The 22,887-nt window shown below is 36.5% G+C and overlaps 1 protein-coding gene across 6 annotated transcripts in view; it reads right to left on the reverse strand.

The window, feature by feature from the left end:
• Window positions 1-22,887, reverse strand: part of TBC1D32 (TBC1 domain family member 32) — a 251,985-nt gene that overhangs the window by 154,051 nt on the left and 75,047 nt on the right. For all 6 annotated transcript variants that reach the window (XM_009451911.5, XM_063813400.1, XM_016956235.4 and 3 more), the window contains 4 exons: window positions 16,207-16,408; window positions 15,474-15,556; window positions 2,350-2,488; window positions 1,614-1,701 (listed from right to left, as the gene is read on the reverse strand). In XM_009451911.5, the coding sequence (XP_009450186.3) occupies window positions 1,614-1,701; window positions 2,350-2,488; window positions 15,474-15,556; window positions 16,207-16,408 (512 nt within the window). The remainder of the gene's footprint in view (window positions 1-1,613; window positions 1,702-2,349; window positions 2,489-15,473; window positions 15,557-16,206; window positions 16,409-22,887) is intronic.

Consider the following 22,887-nt stretch of genomic DNA (forward strand, 5'->3'; position numbering starts at 1 on the left):
AAATAAGTAAGTTCATAACAACAATATTCGATCAGAAAGGGTCTTCTGGTATGAGAGAAAAAAATATGGGCTCTAAAATCAAGAATATTAGAGTTTAAATTCCAAATATGCCAGTTTATTAGCTATTCATCCTTGCAAAAATCCTGTGACTTCTTGGAGCCTTAGTTCCCCCATTTGAAAATTGAAATAATGATGCCATAATCCAAGGTTGCCATGAAGTATCAACAGGACAATACATGTGAAGTTCCTAATATAGTACCTAAGACATTGGAGAAGCTCAAGAAACTGTAGTCTTCCTCCTTCTGTCTTTTGAAAACTACACTTACCCCTCTCATGAAAAGTTTGAGACTCTGATGCTCAGAAGCTTAATGATTTTACCAAGCGTGAGATCTGAGATTAAATCTAGTCTCCAAATACTTCAGTTAATGTGCTCTGAATACTGCACTACATGAATTTTATTCTAAGTAGAAGAAAAAAATTAGTGGTTCAGTTTAGGACAATTTTTTTTTTTTTTTTTTTTTTTTTTACCAAGAAACATGTTTCATAATACAAGTAGTCCAAATTAGTTCAGCCAAAAAATAAATGTAAAATATACTATAGGAAAAATATTTGTATTTAAAGAGAGAATCAGTAGTGATCACTCATGTTATAATTCAACTCTAAGCCTTGAAAAAATATTGTCATAGCATCTCTATCAGGGATTATATATTGTTCAGAGCTCAGATAACCTTAATATAAGACATATTGGCCGAGTGCGGTGGTTCACACTTGTAATCCTAGCATTCTGGGAGGCCAAGGCGGGCGAATCACCTGAGGTCAGAGTTCAAGACCAGCCTGGCCAACATGGTGAAACCCCATCTCTACCAAAGATACAAAAATTAGCCAGGCGTGGTGGTGGCCTCCTGTAATCTCAGCTACTCAGCAGGAGAATTGCTTGAACCCAGGAGGCGGAGGTTGCAGTGAGCTGAGACTATGCCATTGTACTCCAGCCTGGGTGACAAAAGTGAAACTCTGTCTCACAAAAAAAAAAAAAAAAAAAAAAAAAAAGACATACTAAATTTCCAATGTTTTAACTTCTTACAAATCAAATGGACAGGGAAGAATATGTACTTAACTGCCAACTTCAAAGATAATGTGAAAGCTAAGTGGTAAGACAAATGCTTTCAAGAAGAAAAGAGGGAGAAAGGGAATTAGGAAATGTTATGTAAATGAGTGTAAATTTTGAAGCATATGTAAGCCACTGACAATGAGCATTAGATAATCCTATCAGATGGGACTGTACTGAGAGAAGATGATATTCTTCTGATTTATAAGATGAAGGAAGATTCTTAAAGCATTAAGTACGTTTCTCCTGAGTTCATTATTTGCCATTGGTCCGAGGCAACAGAACAAGGTTGTATATATATCACAGAAACACAAAACCGTATTGGAATTTCATGGAAAAAGAAAGACAAAAAGAAAATCCTGTAACTTTCTTTTACATAAGGTCTAACTTAGTAAAAAGAATTTTAGAGTAAATATCCTGATACTTAATTGTGCCAGTTAAATTTTCAGTTGGCTTGCTCATTTTATCTTTAAAATAATTATAATTCTAATGAAAAGAAAACATTTACCTGACTTTTTTAGTGCAATGCCACCTGCTGCTGTTGATGCCACTCGTGTAACCAAAACTCCATAGCCAAATTTTTTATGCCTGCTGACCTAACAACATAAATAAGGAACAGCAATGAAAAGCAACAAAACATGGCATGCTAACTAGACATTCCTTCAAGATGGTAAGAACTGCAAAAACAAACTCTGAAAAATATTTTTAAATCATACCTAAGATCTTAAAAAGCCCAAAAGTCTAGGGATATTTAGTATGACAGAAAAAAAGCTGATTACAACTCAGTGACCTTTGACCTTTGACTGTTAAAGACTAAATTATATTGTAAATTTATTTAATAGTAGAATAATAGAATGCCTCTACAAATATTTTTGTTTCCTTTAAAATGTGAGGCCTAGATCTTCACTGACATATACATTTAGACACAATAGGTTTATTTCCTTAGGAAATTCACCCAGTTTCACTACATCCAGATGTTTGATATCATAATTATAAAACATACGATAATTAACTGCATTCTTCAATTCCATCTGGTTGTTTGCAATTCTGTAAATACAGCCACAGACACTAATATCAACTCTCTAATGTTTTCCTTAAAAAAAATCAAGTTGACTATTACAATGCTATATGGTCTTTTAACAGAGGCTTAATAACTTCTTCATACACAGAAAACAGAATGATGTTCTTAATGGCTTTTAAAACCACAAAAATTCCCTTTGCCTTTGGCAGATGGTAATTCATACCTGTAATTTTTTTGCATATCGATTGAATATAAATGTCACACATTCATTGATAGCACCTGTTCTTTGAAGAAGTAGTAATCCTTTGGGGGTGGCAGCAAAATGTAGTAAATCATCTAACAAATTATCTTCCCAAGCCATACTGAAATAGGTAAAAGAAAGGTAGAGCTTTCTTTAAGATACTAAAAACTGAAAACAAAGAGTATGTCTTAGCTGAGCTTAACCCTGTTTACAATTAAAGTTACACAGTACATATTGGTTGCAAATTAATCAATAAAGGTTTTAAATTAAATAAAAACATGGTTTCTTTGGTAGTGAATTCTTTTATTCTTACATTTTCTATACCTATAATTTCTCTTCACTGAATGAAAAAAATGTTAACTGCATATGTCAGCATTTTTATTATACCCAGGTTCTCTCATCCACACACTAATTTCATTCTATTTTCCTATTAAAATTCTGCTGTGCATGAATTCTCCAAACCTCAACACCTCATTATTTCTGTACTTTCTTTTCATTATAAAGTATCTGTCTTCTGCTTTCAAAAGCACGTGATAGATATTATCTCTTTTCGATTTTCATAGGTGTTAATTTATTTTACTTTTGGGGAAAGATATTTTTTCTCAGAACACTTCTATAAGAAAGATCAACATATATTTATAAAACTAAAATTCTAGATAACTATAAGACTGGGAATTATGGATGTTTGGAGAATCAATGCTTAGTCCAAGTATGCTAAAACCCATGTTGCATTTGAAAACATGACACAAATACCTAATTACTTTTTACTTTCTTTGAAAATATATATAAATATATGCATTAATGTCTTAGGAATAACCACTTTTTAAAAAATGGAAATACAACTTATAAATTCAAAACCAGCAGAGAAGGAAAAAATAGGAATAATGAAAATTTTATCCATCTAACACAAAGTAATAGAGGAAAGAAGCAAAGAAAATATAATTACAAAACACAAAATAAGAAAATAACCCCAAACATATGAATATCTCAAAAATGTAAAAAAAACTAAACTCACCTAATAAAAAATATAGAGAAATTTGGAGGCTGGGTAAAAATACAAAATTTGCTACTCAGAACAGTAGAAAGTAAAAGGGTTGGGGGAAGGAAAACTATGTGTAACTGATAATATTGACAGGCTGACCCAATCCCCATCTACAGCCACTTTTTCACCAACCACCATCTGGCCAGAGGTGGCCATATGAAAAGTCCAATAGGATGTTCACAAAAAATCTGATGAGAAGAGATTCCTTTCCTAAATAAAAGACAAGGCATCATGACCTTTGGATCATGACAAATCTACCCTACAGTGAGAGATTATATATCAAAATATTAGTAGAGATATTAAAAGTTTTAGTAACAAAACACACACACACACAAACACACACAAACAATATCAGCATCCAATGAAGAATATATTGTCTTTTCAAGCAGACAGATTTTTTTTTCAACTGACCCTGTAATGGGTCACAAAGTAAGTTCAACCAACCTAAAAACATACATATCATGAAATCCATGTTCTCTAAAAAGTATATAAAAGTCAACAAAATAAAATAGTAAAAACAACTATGTTTGACGACCAAAAAAAACACAGATGCACTTCCAATATTTAATGAATTAAGGAGTAAAATGAAAATAGAAATTACAAAAATATTTAGAACAGCTTAATAATGGAAGTATCACATATCAAAATGTATTCATTGCTACAGTTAATATAGATTGCTTCTCTCAACATCCATTCTCAAACCCCTTCCACTTACTTTCCTCTACTATAAAGGCAAACGAGGGAGTAAGAGAGGGAGAAAAGCAAGCATTAACAAGACCAAAACCTAGTCTGCATAAACTAATGCAATAAATTGGTCAAGAAGAAGAGAAAAGGCCAAAAAATACTAAGAATCCAAAAAGGGGAAATAATTACAGCAGGAAAACAATTACTTTTAAATCACACACAAATATTTTTTAAAAATTTATATAATAAATAAATATACAAGTAAAAAAGTATTGTTATTTTTTAGAAAATGTAATCATAAGTCATTCAAGCAGAAATAGAAAACCAGAATGAGACATTACCCATTAAAGAAAATGAATCAATAAAAGAAGTCTATGTGAGTCCTCCCAAAGAAAACAGAAGCAAAAACTTCCAAGTTGTATCATTATATGACGTCAAAGAGTACACATATGTCCTTTGTGTTAAGCTACCAGGGCAGGTGGAGAAATACCACTAAGTGGGGGCAGGGTCTGAGCTCAGACTCCTTAGGCGGGATCTGCTGTGGGGGTGGTTTTCAGGCCACTGAGGTAAAGTTCCAGAGGGGAGTATAACTGCCTCTGCTGTGCTGTGTTTTTAGTTTGAAATCCTCTACTATGATTTGTCACTTTTTCATTTTTATTCATGCACTTATTTTCTACTCACTTATTAAATTACTTATTGGGCCAAGTGCTCTGCTGAGTTCTGAAGATACACATGAGCATATTATGTAGTGTAGAATACAAATAAGTAAATATGGTATGGCAATACAGTATGCTAAATTTATATGATATGGGTTATGCAGGGTCCATTGGGAGCCAATTTGTGGGAGAGGTCTTTCTGGAAGTTATTGTCCAATACGTTATAAAGAATATATAGCTTAACACAAGGGACATAAACTTTTGGGAGCTTTATGGCCTTGCCCATCACCTAAGAAATCAGAACACTTGTCCTGGCCAACTTAAAGCAAACTTAAAACTCACTGCTACTATCACAGCTGGTACTCCTCTTGCAAGTGCCACTTTCTGGCTGGAGGCCAACAAACTCAGGCCATTACAGCACCTCACTGCAGTGTAACACTGTGCCTAGGAAGGAGAAAATGGCTGTGGGACCTCAGCTAACACCACTGCCTGCAACACCCTGGCTACCCAGAAGTCCTGAGTCTGTCCACATGACAAATCACTACAATTATAACCCACCTTCAAGAAAGCCAGCACATTAAGACTATCTACAATCAAGGAATCAGAGAGTCTACATCTACCAGAGCAGGTGCTGGTATCCACTGCTGGGAGACTTGAAGACAGGTCACATCACTGAATCCTTTGCAGATATTCACAGCACCAGCCTGGAGCCTGGCAGCCCTACTGGGTGGCTAGACCCAGAAGAGCAATAATAATCACTGCAGTCCAGCTCTCAGGAAGTCCCATTCTTAGAGTAAGGAGGAGAGCACCACATCAAGGGAACACCCTGTGGGATGAAAGAATCTGAATGGCAGGCCTTGAGTCCCAGATCTTTCTGCTGGTGGGAAATTTCTTACATCACAAACATAATTGCAGTGCTGGGCACAGTAAGGAAAGTCTACCTCTCTATCCAATAGGCAGACAGCCTCTGTGATAATGGTCTTGGAGAAGGGGTCCTTGGTCCCCCCGGTACATTACTGCAGACAAAACTGAGCCTTCTTTCATGGGAACAGAGCATGGATGCACCTACAGACAGCCTTCCTAGAACAATTCGGGGTGACTTCAGCCCCACGGGAGGAGCAAACTCCCCTCCCCCCATCCCCAGATTCAGGCCTGCACAAGAGGGAGAGTGACTATTACTCCCTACTTGAAACATCAATATTCCCACAGATGAAAAGAGGTGTGTGTCTGGTCTGAATAGCTGAACACTGGAACAGTTGTGAGGCTGTAAGGTGGATAGCTTTCCTGCTGGCCTGGGAGGGAAGCTGAGGTAGCTCCTACCCTTGGCCCTAATAAAACCTCAGTACATCTAATTGAGAGCTCCCCCAGCCACCACCATCATGGCTGGGACCTCTGACCACTATTGGGTATTACATCTACTCACCTGCCTTAGCTACAACTGGTGCATACCCAGGGGTGCCTCTCCTATTAACCTGAAGCCCAAATCCTCAGTAAATAAAATACTGGAGAAAAATTAAATAAATAAATAAAGTGTACAACACAGGAGAATGAGATAAGCCTCAGGAGATCCCTGCCATTCCAGTCCTGCCGGAGACAGTGAACTTGCCCACACACCAAGTATATAACTACTACAACTGGCATCTGGGAAAGACAGTGCACAAAGATTCTCCATAACTAAAGAAATCACACCGACTCTTCAACCTAAAAGCACGAAGAATTAAATTAGGCTAAAATGAACAATACACATTAAAGTCAGATCCTTAAAAGAAAAAAAATTGTTTTAATCCGATCAAAAATAAATTCAAAAAACAAGTTGAAGAAACAGTCTACCCAAATGAAAAAAGTAATTCTGGTAATTTGACATAAAAGGGTTCTGTAACACCCCCAAAAGGTCACAGTAGGCCCCAGCAATGGATCCAAACCAAGAAGAAAACTCTGAAATGCCAGGTAAATAATTCGGGAGGTTGACTATTAAGCTACTCAAGGAGATAATAGAGAAATGCAAAAAACAAGTTAAAGAAATTTAAAAAACAATTCAGTATATGAAAGAAAACTTTTCCAGAGAAATAGATATAATAAATTAAAAAATCACAATTTCTGGAAATGAAAGACACACTGGGACATAAAAAATACACTGGAAAGTTTCAACAACAGACTAGAACAAGCAGAAGAAAGAATATGAGAGCTCAAAGAAAAGGTTTTCAAATTAACGCAATCAGACAAAGACAAAGAAAAATTCTCCAAGAAATATGGGATTATGTAAAATGGCCAAACCTATGAATAACTGGTGTTCCTGGGGCAGAAGACAAGTCTAAAAGTTTGGAAAACTCATTTTAGGGAATAATTGAGGAAAAGAAGCTCAAAGAACACCTGGAAAATTCATTGGGAAAAGATCATCACCAAGGCACATAGTCATAAGGTTATCTAAAGTCAAGATGAAGGACAGAATCTTAAGAGCTCTGAGAAAAAAGCATCAGGTAACCTGTAAAAGAAAACCTATCAGACTAACAGTAGATTTCTCAGTAGAAACCTTACAAGCCAGAAGGAACTGGGGTCTTATTTATAGCCCCCTTAAGCAAAATAATTGTCAGCCAATAATTTTATATCCAGCAAAACTAAGCTTCATAAATGAAAGACAGATAAAATCTTTTTCAGACAAACAAATGCTAATTAAATTTGCTACCACCAAACAAGCACTACAAGAAATGCTAAAAGGAGTTCTAAATCTTGAAATAAATCTTGATATACACCAAAATAGAACCTCCAAAGGCATAAATCTCACAGGGCTTATAAAACATAACACAATGAAAAAAAAAAGTATCAAGGCAAAAACTAACATGATGAATAAAAAAGTACCTCACATCTCAATATTAATGTTGAAAGTAAATGGATTAAATGCTCCACTTCAAAGAAACAGAGTAGGAGAATGGATAACCACCAGTAAAATATCTGCTGTCTTCAAGAGACTCACTTAACACATGACTCACATAAACTTGAGGTAAAGGGGTGAAAAAAGACATTCCACACAAATAGAAACCAAAACCAAGTAGAAGTAGCTATTCTTATATCAGATAAAACAGGCTTTAAAGCAAAAAAAAAAAAAAAGACAAAGAAGGACATTATACAATAATGGATTAGTACAACAGGAAGATATTAAAATCTTAAATTTATATGCACCTAACACTGGAGCTCCCACATTTATAAAACCATTACTACTAGACCTAAGAAATGAGATTGACAACAACACAGGAATATTGGGAGACTTTAATACTCCACTGACAGCACTAGACAGGTCATCAAGACAGAAAGTCAACAAAGAAAAAATGGACTTAAACTATACTCTACAACAAATGGACTTAACAGATATTTACAAAACATTCTACCCAACAACTGCAGAATATGCATTCTATTCATCAGCATATGGAACATTCCCCAAGATAGACCACACGATAAGCCACAAAACAAGTCTCAGCAAATTTAAGAAAATCAAAATTATACCAAGTACTCTCTCAGACTGCAGTGGAATAAAATTGGAAATCAACTCCAAAAGGAACCCTCAAAACTATACAAATACATGGAAATTAAACAGTCTTTTCTTGAATGATTTATGGTTTAACAAAATCAACGTAGATATTAAAAAATCATTTGAAATAAATGATAATAGTGACACAGCTTGTCAAAACACCTGGGATACAACAAAAGCAGTGTTAAAAGGAAAGTTCATAGCATTAAATGCCTACATCAAAAAGTCTGAAAGAGCACAAATAGACAACCTAATGTCACACCTCAAGGAATCAGAGAGACAAGAACAAACTAAACCCAAACCCAGCAGAAGAAAAGATATAACCAAGATCAGAAGAGAATTAAATGAAACTGAAAGAAAAAAATACAAAAGATAAATGAAGGAAAAAGCTAGTTTTCTGAAAAGATAAAACTGATAACCATTAGCAAGATTAACCAAGAAAAAAGCAGATCCAAATAAGCTCAATTAGAAATAAAACTGGAGTTATTACAGACAATATCACAGAAATATAAAAGATCATTCAAGGCTACTATGAACACCTTTATGTGCACAAACTAGAAAATCTAGAGGAGATAAATAAATTTGTGGAAATATACAACCATCCTAGATTAAATTAAGAAGAAACAGAAACCCTGAACAGACCAATAACAGCAACAAGATTTAATCAGCAATTAAAAAAAATTGCCAACAGAAAAAAGTCCAGGACTAGATAAATTCATAGCTGAATTCTATCAGACATTCAAAGAGAAACAGTACCAATCTACTGAAACTATTCCAAAAGATAAAGAGAGAATCCTTCCTAAATCTATCTATGAAGTCAGTATCACCCTAATACCAAAACACAAAAGGACATAACATAAAAAGAAAACTACAGACCAATATCTCTGATAAACACAGATGCAAAAAAATCCTCAAAATAATACTTGCTAATCAAATCTAACAACATATCAAATAGGTAATACACCATGATCAAGATAGGTAATACATCATGATCACAATGTAGGGATGGTTTAACATACACACATCAGTAAATATGATATATCACATAAACGGAATTAAAAACAATAAAATTATTATTATTATTATCTCAATAAAAACAAAAAAAGCATGTGATAAAATCTAGCACCCCTTTAGATTAAAACCCTTAACAAAATAGGCATAGACAGGACTTACCTCAAAGTAATAAAAGCCATACAGAACAAACCCACAGCCAACATCATAGAGAATCGGAAAAAGTTGAAAGCATTCCCCCTGAGAGCTGAAAAAAGACAAGGATACCCACTTTCACCACTTCTATTTGACATAGCACTAGAAGTTCTAGCCAGAGCAATCACACAACAAAAAGAAAGAAAGGGCATCCAAACTAGAAAAGAGGAAGTCAAACTGTCACTTTCTGCTGATTATATGATCATATACCTCAAAAACTCTAAAGACTCATCCAAAAAGCTCCTAGATCTGATAAATAAATTCATTCAAGATTCAGGATACAAAATCAAAGTACACAAATCAGTAGCACTGCTATACATCAGCAACAACCAAGCTGGGAATCAAATTAAAAACTAAATCCCTTTTACAAAAGCTAAAAAACAAAAACAAAAACAAAACAAAACAAAACAAACTTTAGGAATATACTTAACCAAGGAAGTAAAGATCTCTACAAAAAAAAACTACAAAACACTGTTGAAAGATATCACAGATGACACAAACAAATGAAAACACATCCCATGCTCATAGATGGGTAGAATCAATATTATGAAAATGACCATACTGCCAAAAGCAATCTACAGATTCAATGCGATTCCCATAAAAATACCACCATCATTCTTCACAAAACTAGAAAAAAAAATCTCAAAATTCATATGGAGCCAATAAAGAGCCCACACAGCCAAAGCAAAACTAAGCAAAAAGAACAAATCTGAAGGCATCTCATTACCCACCTTCAAATTATTATACAAGGCTATAGTTACCAAAACTGCATGGTACTGGTATAAAAATAGGCAAGTACGAATTCTACCAGAGATACAAAGAGAAGCTAGTACCATTCCTTCTGCAATATTCCAAACAATAGAAATAGAGGGACTCTTCCCTAACTCATTTTATGAGGCCAGCATCATCCTGATACCAAAACCTGGCAGAGACACAATAAAAAATGAAAATTTCAGGCCAATATCCCTGATGAACATGGATGTGAAAATCCTCAATAAAATACTGACAAACCAAATCCAGCAGCATATCAAAAAGCTTATCCACCATGATCAAGTCGGCTTCATCCCTGGGAAGCAAGGATGGTTCAACATATGCAAATAAATAAAAGTAATCCATCAAATAAACAGAACCAATGACAAAAATCACATGATTATCTCAACAGATGCAGAAAAGGCCTTCGATAAAATTCAACACCCCTTTATGCTAAAAACTCTCAATAAACTAGGTATTGATGGAACATATCTCAAAATAATAAGAGTTATGTATGACAAACTTACAGCCAAGATCATACTGAATGGGCAAAAACTGGAAGCATTCCCTCTCAAAACTGGCACAAGACAAGGATGGTCTCTCTCACCACTCCTACTGAACATAGTATTGGAAGTTCTGGCCAAAACAATCAGGCAAGAGAAAGAAATAAAAGGTATTCAAATAGAAAGAGAGGAAGTCAAATTTTCTCTGCAGATGACATGATTATATATTTAGAAAACTCCATCACCTCTGCCCAAAAACTCTTTAAGCTGATAAGCAACTTCAGCAAAGTCTCAGGATACAAAATCAATGTGCAAAAATCACAGGCATTCCTATATACCAATAATAGACAGAGAGTCAAATCATGAGTGAACTCCCATTCACAACTGCTGCGAGGAAAATAAAATACCTAGGAATACAACTTACAAAGGACATGAAGGACCTCTTCAGGGAGAGCTACAAACTACTACTCAAGGAAATAAGAGAGGAGACAAACAAATGGGAAAACATTCCATGCTCATGAATAGGAAGAATCAATATTGTGAAAATGGTCATATTGCCCAAAGTTATTTGATTCAATGCTATTCCCATCAAGCTACCATTGACTTTCCTCATAGAATTAAAAAAAAAAAACTACTTTAAATTTCATATGGAACCAAAAAAGAGCCCACTTAGCCAAGACAATCCCAAGCAAAAAGAACAAAGCTGGAGGCATCATGCTACCTGACTTCAAGCTATACTACAAGGCTATGGTAACCAAAAGAGATATATAGACCAATGGAACAGAACAGAGGCCTCAGAGATAACACCACATATCCATAACCATGTGATCTTCGACTAACCTGACAAAAACAAGCAATGGGGAAAGGATTCCCTACTTAATAAATGGTGCTGGGAAAACTAGTAGCAATATGCAGAAAACTGAAACTAGACGCCTCCCTTACACCTTATACAAAAATTAACTCAAGATGGATTAAAGCCTTAAACATAAAATCTAAAACCATAAAAACTATAGAAGAAAACCTAGGCAATACCATTCAGGACATAGGCATGGGCAAAAACTTCATGACTAAAACACCAAAAGCAATTGCAGCAAAAGCCAAAATTGACAAACAGGATCTAATTAAACTACAGAATTTCTGCAAAGCAAAAGAAACTATCATCAGAGTGAACAGGCAACCTACAGAATGGGAGAAAATTTTTGCTATCTATCCATCTGACAAAGGTCTAATATCCAGAATCTATAAGCAACTTAAGGAAATTTACAAGAAAAAACAACCCCATCGAAAAGTGGGCAAAGGATATGGACAGACACTTCTGAAAAGAAGACAGCCAACAAACATATGAAACATATTTATGCGGCCAAGGAACATATGAAAAAAAGTTCATCACCACTGGTCATTAGAGAAATGCAAATCAAAACCACAGTGAGATACCATCTCATGCCAGTTAGAATGACAATCATTAAAAAGTCAGGAAAAAACAGGTGCTAGAGAGGATGTCGAGAAATAGGGATGAGTTTACACTGTTGGTGGGAGTGTAAATTAGTTCAACCATTGTAGAAGACAGTGTGACGACTCCTCAAGAATCTAGAACCAGAAATACCATTTGACCCCTCAATCCCATTACTGGGTATATACCCGAAGGATTATGAATCATTCTACTATAAAGACACATGCACACATATGTTTATTGCAGCATTGTTCACAATAACTAAGACTTGGAACTAATGCAAATGCCCATTAAAATGACAGACTGGATAAAGAAAATGTGGCACATACATAACATGAAATACAGCTATAAAATGAATTGAGTTCATGTCCTTCGCAGGGAGATGGATGAAGCTGGAAACCATCATTCTCAGCAAACTAACACAGGAACAGAAAACCAAACACTGCATGTTCTCACTCATAAGTAGGAGTCAAACGATGAGAACACATGGACACAGGGAGGAGAATATCACACACCAGGGCCTCTCAGGGGGTGGAGAGCCAGGGGAGGGAGAGCATTAGGACAAATACCCAATATATGCAGGAATTACAACCTAGATGACGGGTTGATGGGTGCAGCAAACCACCATGGCACATGTATACCTATGTAACAAACCTGCATATTCTGCACATGTATCCCAGAACTTAATGTATAATAAATTAAAAAAAAAAATAGACATGTAGACCAATGGAACAGAATAGAGAACCCAGAAATAAAGCCAAATACTTACAGCCAACTGATCTTCAACAAAGCATAAGAAAAAAACATTAATTGGGGAAAGGACATTATTTAATAAATGGTGCTGGGAAAACTGGCAAGCCACATGTAGAAGAAAGAACCAGATCTTCATCTCTCACCTTATATAAAAATCAACACATGATGGATCAAAGACTTAATCTAAGACATGAAATCATAAAAATTCTAGAAGATAACATTGGAAAAACTCTTCTGGGCATTAGCTTAGGCAAAGAATTCATGACTAAGACCCCAAAAGCAATTGCAACAAAACCAAAAATAAATAAATGGGACATAATTAAACTAAAGAGCTTCTGCACAGCAAAAAAAAAATAAGCGGAGTAACCACAACCCAAAGTGGGAGAAAATATTCACAAACTATGCAATGTCTAACAAAGGACTAATTTCCAGAATCTATAAAGAAGTCAAAGAAATCAGCAAGAAAACAAAAAACAAATAATCTCATTAAAAAGTGGGCAAAGGACATGAAGAAACAATTCTCAAAACGTACAAACAGCCAACGAGCACTTGGAAAAAAATGTTCAACATCACTAATCATCAGGGAAATGCAAATTAAAACCACTTATTCCCGCAAGAAAAAAAGGCCGTAATTAAAAAGTCAAGGCCGGCACGGTGGCTCACGCCTGTAATCCCCGCACTTTGGGAGGCCGAGGCGGGTGGATCACGAGGGCAGAAGATCAAGACCATCCTGGCTAACATGGTGAAACCCCATCTCTACTAAAAATACAAAAACATTAGCCGGGCGTGGTGGCAGGCGCCTGTAGTCCCAGCTACTCAGGAGGCTGAGGCAGGAGAGTGGCGTGAATCTGGGAGGCGGAGCTTTCAGTGAGCCGAGATCACTCCACTGCACTCCAGCCTGGGCGACAGAGCGAGATTCCGTCTCAAAAAAAAAAAGTCAAAAAAACAATAGATGTTGGTATGGATGTGGTGGGACACTTTTATACTGCTGGTGGGAATGTAAACTAGTACAACCACTATTGAAAACAGTATGGAGATTCCTTAAAGAACTAAAAGTAGAACTACAATTTGATCCAGCAATCCCACTATTGGGTATCTCACTCAAAGGAAAAGAAGACATTATATGAAAACGACATAGGCACAAGCATGTTTATAGGAGCACAATTCACAATTGCAAAGATATGAAACCAATCTAAGTGCCCATCAACCAACAAGTGAATAAAGAAAATGTGGTACATATATGCCATGGAATACTACTCAGTCATAAAAAAAAAAGGAAATAATGTCTTTTGCACCAAGTTGGATGGAGCTGGAGGCCGATTTTTCTAAGTTAAGTAACTCAGAAATAAAAATCCAAATGTCATATGTTCTCACTTATAAGTGGGAGCTAAGCTCTGAGGATGCAAAGGCATAAGTATGATATAATGGACTCTGCGGGTACAGAAGGAAAATTTGGAAGGAGGGTAAGGGATAAAAAATTACATATTGGGTACAGTGTACACTGCTTGAGTGATGGATGCACAAAAAGCTCAGAAATCACCACTGAAGAATGCATCCATGTAACCAAAAGCACCTGTACCCCGAAAACTATTGAAATAAAAATTGAAATCACTACTGAAATTAAAAATGAAAATTAATTATTAAAAAATGAGATCTAAAAATTACCTCAAAAATAAACTATAGAAATGCATTTTTGTCACCCTTTAATGCAAAAAACAAAGCAGCTCATTGTGTGACAACTATATTAGAAAATAAATTATAGAAAATGTTTAGGGAATTAACTATTTGTTGAACCATTATACTGTTAAGGAAATGCAGAAGGCTTTTTGTTTGATTGTTTTGTAAGTTAAACTATACCTACCTTAAAAAAATTCAAATTCCACTTCAACATCTCTTTAACAAAGAATAGCCCTTCAAGTTCTCCCTAATTATTATCATTTTAGACTACGCCAATACTTGATTATAAAATAAGAACAGAACCCAGAAAAACATGTTGCCCGAGTTTAGTTCAAAAAATCTATTTTCCCCATTAATCTGACTCCATATCCTACTGATATCTGTAAAGAAACATGGAGACATCTAAATTAAAATATGATATAAATATTGATTTAAATAATTTTCCAAAGCCAAAACCTAACTGAAATGTACTCCCACCACATTTAGAAAAATAATATTTTAAATATAAATAGACTTCATTGGCATTTGAGAACATATTATTTCTACTAAACTCTCCAGTTAACTTTCCAACTTTGGTATTTTGTAATTCTCCAAATTTTCTGGAAACACGATAATATCACATTTCCTAATCTAAGATGTAAAAACAGAATGAAACAAGTATAATAAATATTGTTAGATTTTAAAAAGGTTATGAGTATTACATGATCTCTAAAGTTTTTCCAAACTAATTTTCCTTGAAGCTGTATATATACATTTACCATCCTGTAAAACATTTTTGCCATAGTATTCTATTACATTTTAATAATTTTAAATTTATTTCAGCAAATATAATAAATGCATGACTTTCATCAATTGTACTTACATGTTTTGGGATTCCTGGCTTACTGAAGAAACAGAATCAGAACCCTCTACTGGAGTAGGAATTCTTTCTGATAGCAAACTTGTCTAAAAAATAGTAGAATAATTTATATTTCTTACTGATAGCACTAGCCATATATTTATATTTTTATAATTATATTTATAATTATATTTTATAATTATATTTCTTACTGATAGCACTACCCATAAGATTTCTTATGTTGCATTTTTGTTTTATCCTTAATGTTATTAAAATCAAAATTATCTTCAAATTTTAAATTATTTGGTTGTTAATGAAATATCATATATTTTACAAATAAACCATATCAAATGGGGGGAAAAGACTTAGTTGTCCACTGATATACACATATATGGCTATTGCTACATTACGATCTCTAGTATCCACAACAAAAACCCAGCTGTCTGTAAAAATTACTTTAAAATAACTCCCAAAGAGTGTTAGTCTATGTAAGGAAAATTAACCTAAAGCCTCATCTACGAGAAGAAAAGAATCTGTAGTACCCGTTTAAGTCTTAGAACTTTGTCCCACTGGGAAAGGAGATACTGCAGTCATCCTGTGCCAAATTAAGATGCATTATGTCCCCTAGAGTACTGTGATGCTAAAGAAGTCATATTTGCCCCAGTTAAATATTTCATCCAAAGTACAACACTATAATGGTGCTTATATTTGAAATAAAGATTTGCAGGGAGGAAAAACGAAGCTTGAAAATACTTACCTTTTTCCATGCCTTTGCTATAGATTCATGCAAATTATAAGTGATTAACACCTGCAAGCCTTCACATGTACTATATATGTGACGACACACAGAAATAAAAGCTCCTTTAACCACAGGCAACATTTCTGATCCAGAAAATATAGAAATATCTTCATCGAGAAGTTTTTTCGAAAACTGGGCAATTATATGAGCACCTGTAGGACTAAAAGATGATACCTGAAAGTGATTCCAAGGTTATATTAATCTTGACTTCATAAAGCTCTACCAAAAAGGCTAGTCTTGTCACAAAAACTTAGTCCTCCTCTAACTTTTCTCAGACATGTCAATATTCACGTTCCCACCCATGCGCAGATGTCTAGTAATGAGAACAGTTTCCGTGGGATGGAAGCAAAAAATACAGAGACAGGGAAACAGCAGGAAAACTTTACAATGAAAAGATTATAGACGCATTGAGACCACGGCCATGTAGATAAGTATTGTCAATTCTACAGTGAAAACATAATCCTAAATGCTCCATTCCTAGCACTTATTGACACATTCCCCATCCCATTAACAGGACTTAGTTCCCCTATATCGAAGGCTGAGAAACTTTTCTTTTTCTTTTTTTTTTTTTTTTGAGATGGAGTGTCCTCTGTCAACCAGACTGGAGTGCAATGGCGCAGTCTTGGCTCACTCTGCCTGCTGGGTTCAAGCGATTCTCCTGCCTCAGCCTCCTGAGTAGCTGGGATTACAGGGGCATGCTACCATGCCTGGCTAATTTTTGTACTTTTTTAGTAGAGACGGGGTTTCACCATATTGGCCAGACTGGTCTCGAACTCCTGACCTCAGGTGATAAACCCGCCTCAGCCTCCCAAAGTGCTGGGATTACAGGTGTGAGCCACCATGCCCGGCCGGCTGAGACACTTTTAAAAGTAATAATAGATAAGTACTTAATAAATGCTCAGAATTTACACAAGTTCAATGGTGCGCATTAGATTGTTGTAGTTACAGGTCCTAATATTTTTCCCTATGCCACTGATTTGTTGGAAAAACAGTCATGTTTATTTGGATAACTACTTTACCATGGTGTCATTTAACTTTTTTCTCTAGTTCTCCATATATCCTATAAAGTGATCATTAGATCTAGAGAATTATTTAAAGTTTAACTTCTTTTGTTTCGTTTCCTTTTTTTTCCTTGGTAAAATAACTTCATAGTTGGTTGCCGCTGTCTACCTCCTATTGCATGAAGCACTATCTGGATGTCCCAATTTTAGTGGTGCTAAAGATCACTGGTCAGATGGTATCACACTGACCTCTCTAGTACGTAGTCCTCCCCATCAACCTTTCACCTAATGATTTTAGCATCCATTAATGATCATTTCCTACATCCACTATTTCACTAAGGATTACCAAATTATGATTTTTCTGATTATATCATTTATTTTGCATTTATTAGCTAGAATTCTTCTGTGAAGAACTTTTCCTCAGTAACGTTTTAGTTACACTAAAATACAGTTTGTAAAGAAAAGGCTGGAAAAAAATGCTTAAATTTTCTTTTTATCAATTTGCATACTAACAAGTTGGTGTCCTAGTGACTTCAGCAGGTAACTGATAAAGTGTATTTTTTGTTTGTTTTCTATTTTAGTGCCTTTTCAAACCCACGTATTTTTTTATATACTTTATGTATGTCAATCCATTGCAGTCATTATTTTTCTGATTCTCAAATTGTCCATCTTAAGCCAGTAGGAGGCCCCTTCTGGTTGGCTCTGGGGTACTTTTGACACTATCCCATTGGTCTTAGATAGCTTCTAAAATGGTAAGATACCCCAGGATCATCCTCCATACTTCCTGGCCCAGACCCAGAATCAGCCACTCCTGTCTCTTCTTAGAACAAAAAGATGTTTAGACAATACAGATAACAGCTCACAGTAAAGTAGTTGCTACCATTCCAGTGATAGTGCTGGGAAAAATATAACAAGAGAAAAATAAGTTCATAATTTTATTTCTATTATGAATTGAAGATTTAGGTTTCTTATTTAACCTCTTTAACTTTATACTTTTATCTTTTTCTCTTATATTAAAAAATCTTAGTTCCTTATGACATTACTATAATTACTTATTTGCTCTGTTATAATTATGTATAATAATTTCAAAACAGCAACAGCAATATTACTTCTAAACATACACTAAATGCAGTTTAAGATTACTTTGAGGAATTTTTTTTAACCTTAGAATATATCCCACTGGAAATTTTCAATCAAAATTAGATTATTTGAAGTAATTCTTTTCTCTGCATGAATATGTCACTAACTTGATTGATATTTAAACTTACTAATCCCTTTGTTTGCAGCTTTTAAATACTGTGGCTTCATTTTTTCTTTTTTTTTTTCTGTTTTTTGTTTTTTGTTTTACATTTAGTATGTAAACAGCAAGATGAGTCCAAAGTCAAATCTAAGTATAATCAAGGTATAATCCTAGATATCTTGTTTCCATATCTGTTTCTCCACATTTTTCTCTCCCCTCTCCTAAAATTAACCATTTTCATTAGTTTTCACTTTGTCCATTCATCATTCTCTTTTAAAAATATAAACAAATATGATCATTCATATTTCTTTGTATCATACAAAAGGTAGCATTCTATTAACATTCTTCTGTTCCTTTATTCACTTAACAACATATCCTGAAAATAACTCCACAGAAGTACACAAAAATATTCCCTTTTATAGACAGCTCAGTGCTCCATTGTGTAAACATAACTCAATCAACTAGCCTCTTCTTATTGAACATTTGAGATGATTCCAGTCTTCCATTAATATAAATAATCAGAATCTATACTTTTAACTGGACCATGAAGATTCAGAAGAAAATCTAACATTTTATGCCTTATCTGTTTAACTTCAATGTGAGGGAGACTTTCTTTAATATTAAAAAAAAAGAAAGAAAGAAAAGAAGAAAGAAAAAAGACCCAGGTGCAGTGGTTCATGACTGTAATCCCAGCACTTTCGGAGGCAAAGTCGGGTGGATCACTTGAGGTCAGGAGTTTGCGACCATCCTGGACAACATGGCGAAACTCCATCTCTACTAAAAATACAAAAATTAGCCCAGCACGGTGGCGCACACCTATAGTCTCAGCTACTCTGGAGGCTGAGACAGGAGAATCGCTTGAACCCAGGAGGTGGAGGTTGCGGTGAGCAGAGATCGCACAACTGCACTCCAACCTGGGCGGCAGACTGAGACTCCACCTCAAAAAAATAAAAAAAAATAAAAAGAACCCAGATCTCATAAAGATAATGATTGGGAAAAATTTGACTACATGTAAATTAATAATATCTATATAGAAAAAAACACTTAAATAGGGTTAAGTGGTAGACAATAAAAAGAAGTCTTGGAACTCATGACAAAGAATTAGTCTTCCTAATTTCAAAAACAGTTGTTATTGATAAAGACCTCTAGTTAAATATGGCAGACTGAACATATACATTCACTGCTCTCTTCATAAATACTAAAATTCAAAGTAAAAGGATTTTCCAGTAGGCAATAAAACGCCCAAAGACAAGGAGAATGGAAAGGATGTGGTAGTAAAATTTTAGAACCTGAAAATCAAAATAACAAGCAGTAATTCAGGACATAGAGAAACCTGAATTATCAGCCACAATGTGAAAAACAGAATAAACCTGATTCATTTTATAGAACCTCTCAAAAAACTCAAGAATTGGTGGTAACAAATATCTCTAAATTGGGGGGTAAAAGTGAAATTGAAAACAGAAGAGCTGCCTGAAAGCCAGTTTTAGGAGTCTGACCTCCAGATTCCCTCCCACATTTCATGCAGCTAACCCAGTGTGCTTCTTGAAAGGTAGGCAGAGCTCAAGAAATAGAAGACAACAGAGGGTATCACAGGATTCAATCGAAGTTTATATACTAACACTTGAGACCCATCACCATTTCCACCCAGCCTTCTTCTCCCACTAGGCTTATATTCCTCAGGCAGCTAACAGTAAGAGGTTTCTCTATGGAATCCCTTAAGAACAAAGGAGAAACCAAATATACTGACATTAGGGGTTCCCAAACAAAATGCCACAGAAAGGGCCCACTAAAGTAAAGACCACAAATTACAAGTCCCACTTTCTTGTATCGTTTCCAAGCATCTTTTTACTGACTTTCAAATATTTGAATAAACCTCCAATTTAAAAAAGACCATGATGAGAAATACAGAAAGCAATTTAGAAGGAAAAAAGAAAATATGACAGATTAAAGCTTTATTATCTTTATGTAGGTAAAAAGAACTTATACTCAAAAAAAAATGGGGGCAGGATGCAAATGACCAACTAGAAGCAGCGGCCATCAGAGGCTCCCACTGAAAAGAACCAAAACAGCATTTGAATCCTGCACTGGCAACTGAGGTATCCAGGTTTTATCATCGACTAGGCGGCTGGCATGACCCATGGAGAGGAAGGAAGAGCAGGGTGGTATGGCAGCCCACCTTAGATCTACACAGGGCAGGGAGCTGCCTCCCCTCAGCCAAGTGGGGTGGTGATTGAGCATGCTACCCAGCCTGGGAAGCTGTGCTTTTCCATGGAACTGTGCTGCCCATGGTTCAGAAGATCCCACTGGTGAGCCCACGCCACTGAGGCCTTCAGTCCGAACCACAGAGCCATGCAGATTCTCAACAGCCACTCGGCTGGAATCATCCTAGGCCTGCCAAGTTCCTGGAGGGAGGGGTGGCCATCACCACTGCTGCTGCTGATTGCTGTCTAAGCCATCTGAGCTCGCTGGGGGAGAGGCAGAGCCAACACTGCTGCGGCTAGCTACCTAAGACACTAAGCTCCCATGGGCGAAGGACTGCAGCTATCACTATAGCTCCAGGCCGTGCTTTTCCCTGCTAGAGCCAGGGAAATTCAGGAGGCTGAACGGCTTGGTCCCAAGAGGTATTCCCCACAGCACAGCACACCAGCTGTGGCAGATCTTGGCCAGATTGCCTCTTCAGAACGGATGCTGACTCAACCCTCCTCACTGGGTGGGGCCTCCCTACAGGAACTCCAACAACTCCAGCCAGTGGCTCAGGGACAGAACTCTGATCTCCCTGGCCTGAGCCCCTAGAAGAAGGGGTGACCGCAGTCTCTATGGAACAGCAGACTTAGTCTTTCCTCCTGCTAGCTCTGAGGAATCTGGGCAGCCCGGAAAAGTTGGTTTCCCCCCAGTGCAGCACACCCTCTGCCAAGGAGCAGTCAAAGTGGGTCCTGGTTCCCATGCCCCCCAACTGGGTGAGACACCCCAAAAGGGGTCACCAGACACCCTACACAGGAGCGTTCCTACTGGCATCAGGTTGGTGCCCCTCAAGGTCAGAGATCCCAGAGGAAAGAGCCAGGCACCCATCTTTGCTGTTCTCCAGCCTCCTCAGATGACATCTCCAGGTGTGGAAGCGAACCAGATGAATAGGGCCTGAAGTGAACCCCCAGCAAACCACAGCAGCCCTACAGAAGAGGAACCTGACAATTGAAAGAAAAACAAACAGAAAGCTACAACAACAGCATCAACTAAAAAAATCCTCAAAAAAACCTCATCCAAGGGTCAGCAGCCTCAAAGATCCAAAGTGAACAAACTCATGAAGATGAGAAAGAATCAATGAAAAAAATGCTGAAAACCCAAAAGGCCAGATTGTCTCTTTTCCTCCAAATGATCACAACACCTCTCCAGCAAGGGCACAGAACTGGACGGAGGATGAGATGGATGAATTGACAGAAGTGGGCTTCAGAAGGCAGGTAATAACAAACTTCAATGAGGTAAAGGAGCATGTTCTAACCCAATGCAAAGATGCTTAGAACCATGATACTAGGTTACAGGAGCTGCTAACTAGAATAACCAGCTTAGAGAGGAACATAAATGACCTGATGGAGTTGAAAAACACAACACGAAAACTCTGTGAATCATACACAAGAATCAATAGCCAAATCAATCAAGTGGAAGAAAAAATACCAGTGTTTGAAGACTATCTTGTGAAATAAGGCAGGCTTAGAGAAAAAAGAGTAAGAAGTAATGTACAAAACCTACAAGAATTATGGGACTATGTAAAAAGACTGAACCTATGACTGATTGGAGTACCTAAAAGAAACGGGAAGAATGGAACCAAGTTAGAAAACACACTTCAGGATATCATCCAGGAGAACTTCCCCAACCTAGCAGGACAGGCCAACATTCAAATTCAGGAAATACAGAGAACCTCACTAAGATACTCCACGAGAAGATCAACCACAAGACACATAATCATCAGATTCTCCAAGGTTGAAATGAAAGAAAAAATGTTAAGGGCAGCCAGAGAGAAAGGCCAGGTCACCTACAAAGGGAAGCCCATCAGAGTAACAGCGGATATCTCAGCAAAAAATCTATAGGCCAGAAGAGAATAGAGGCCAATATTAAATACTTTTTTTTTTTTTGAGACAGAGTCTCGCTCTGTCACCCAGGCTGGAATGCAGTGGCATGATCTCGACCCACTGCAACCTCCTCCTCCCAGGTTCAAGCAATTCTCCTGCCTCAGCCTCCTGAGTAGCTGGGACTATAGGCATGTGCCACCATACCTGGCTAATTTTTCTATTTTTAGTACAGACAGAGTTTCGCCATGTTGGCCAGGCTGGTCTCGAACTCCTGACGTCAGGTGATCTGCCCGCCTCAACCTCCCAAAGTGCTAGGATTACAGGCATGAGCTAT

Source organism: Pan troglodytes, chromosome 5 (genome assembly GCF_028858775.2).
Source record: "Pan troglodytes isolate AG18354 chromosome 5, NHGRI_mPanTro3-v2.0_pri, whole genome shotgun sequence".
NCBI lineage: Eukaryota > Metazoa > Chordata > Mammalia > Primates > Hominidae > Pan > Pan troglodytes.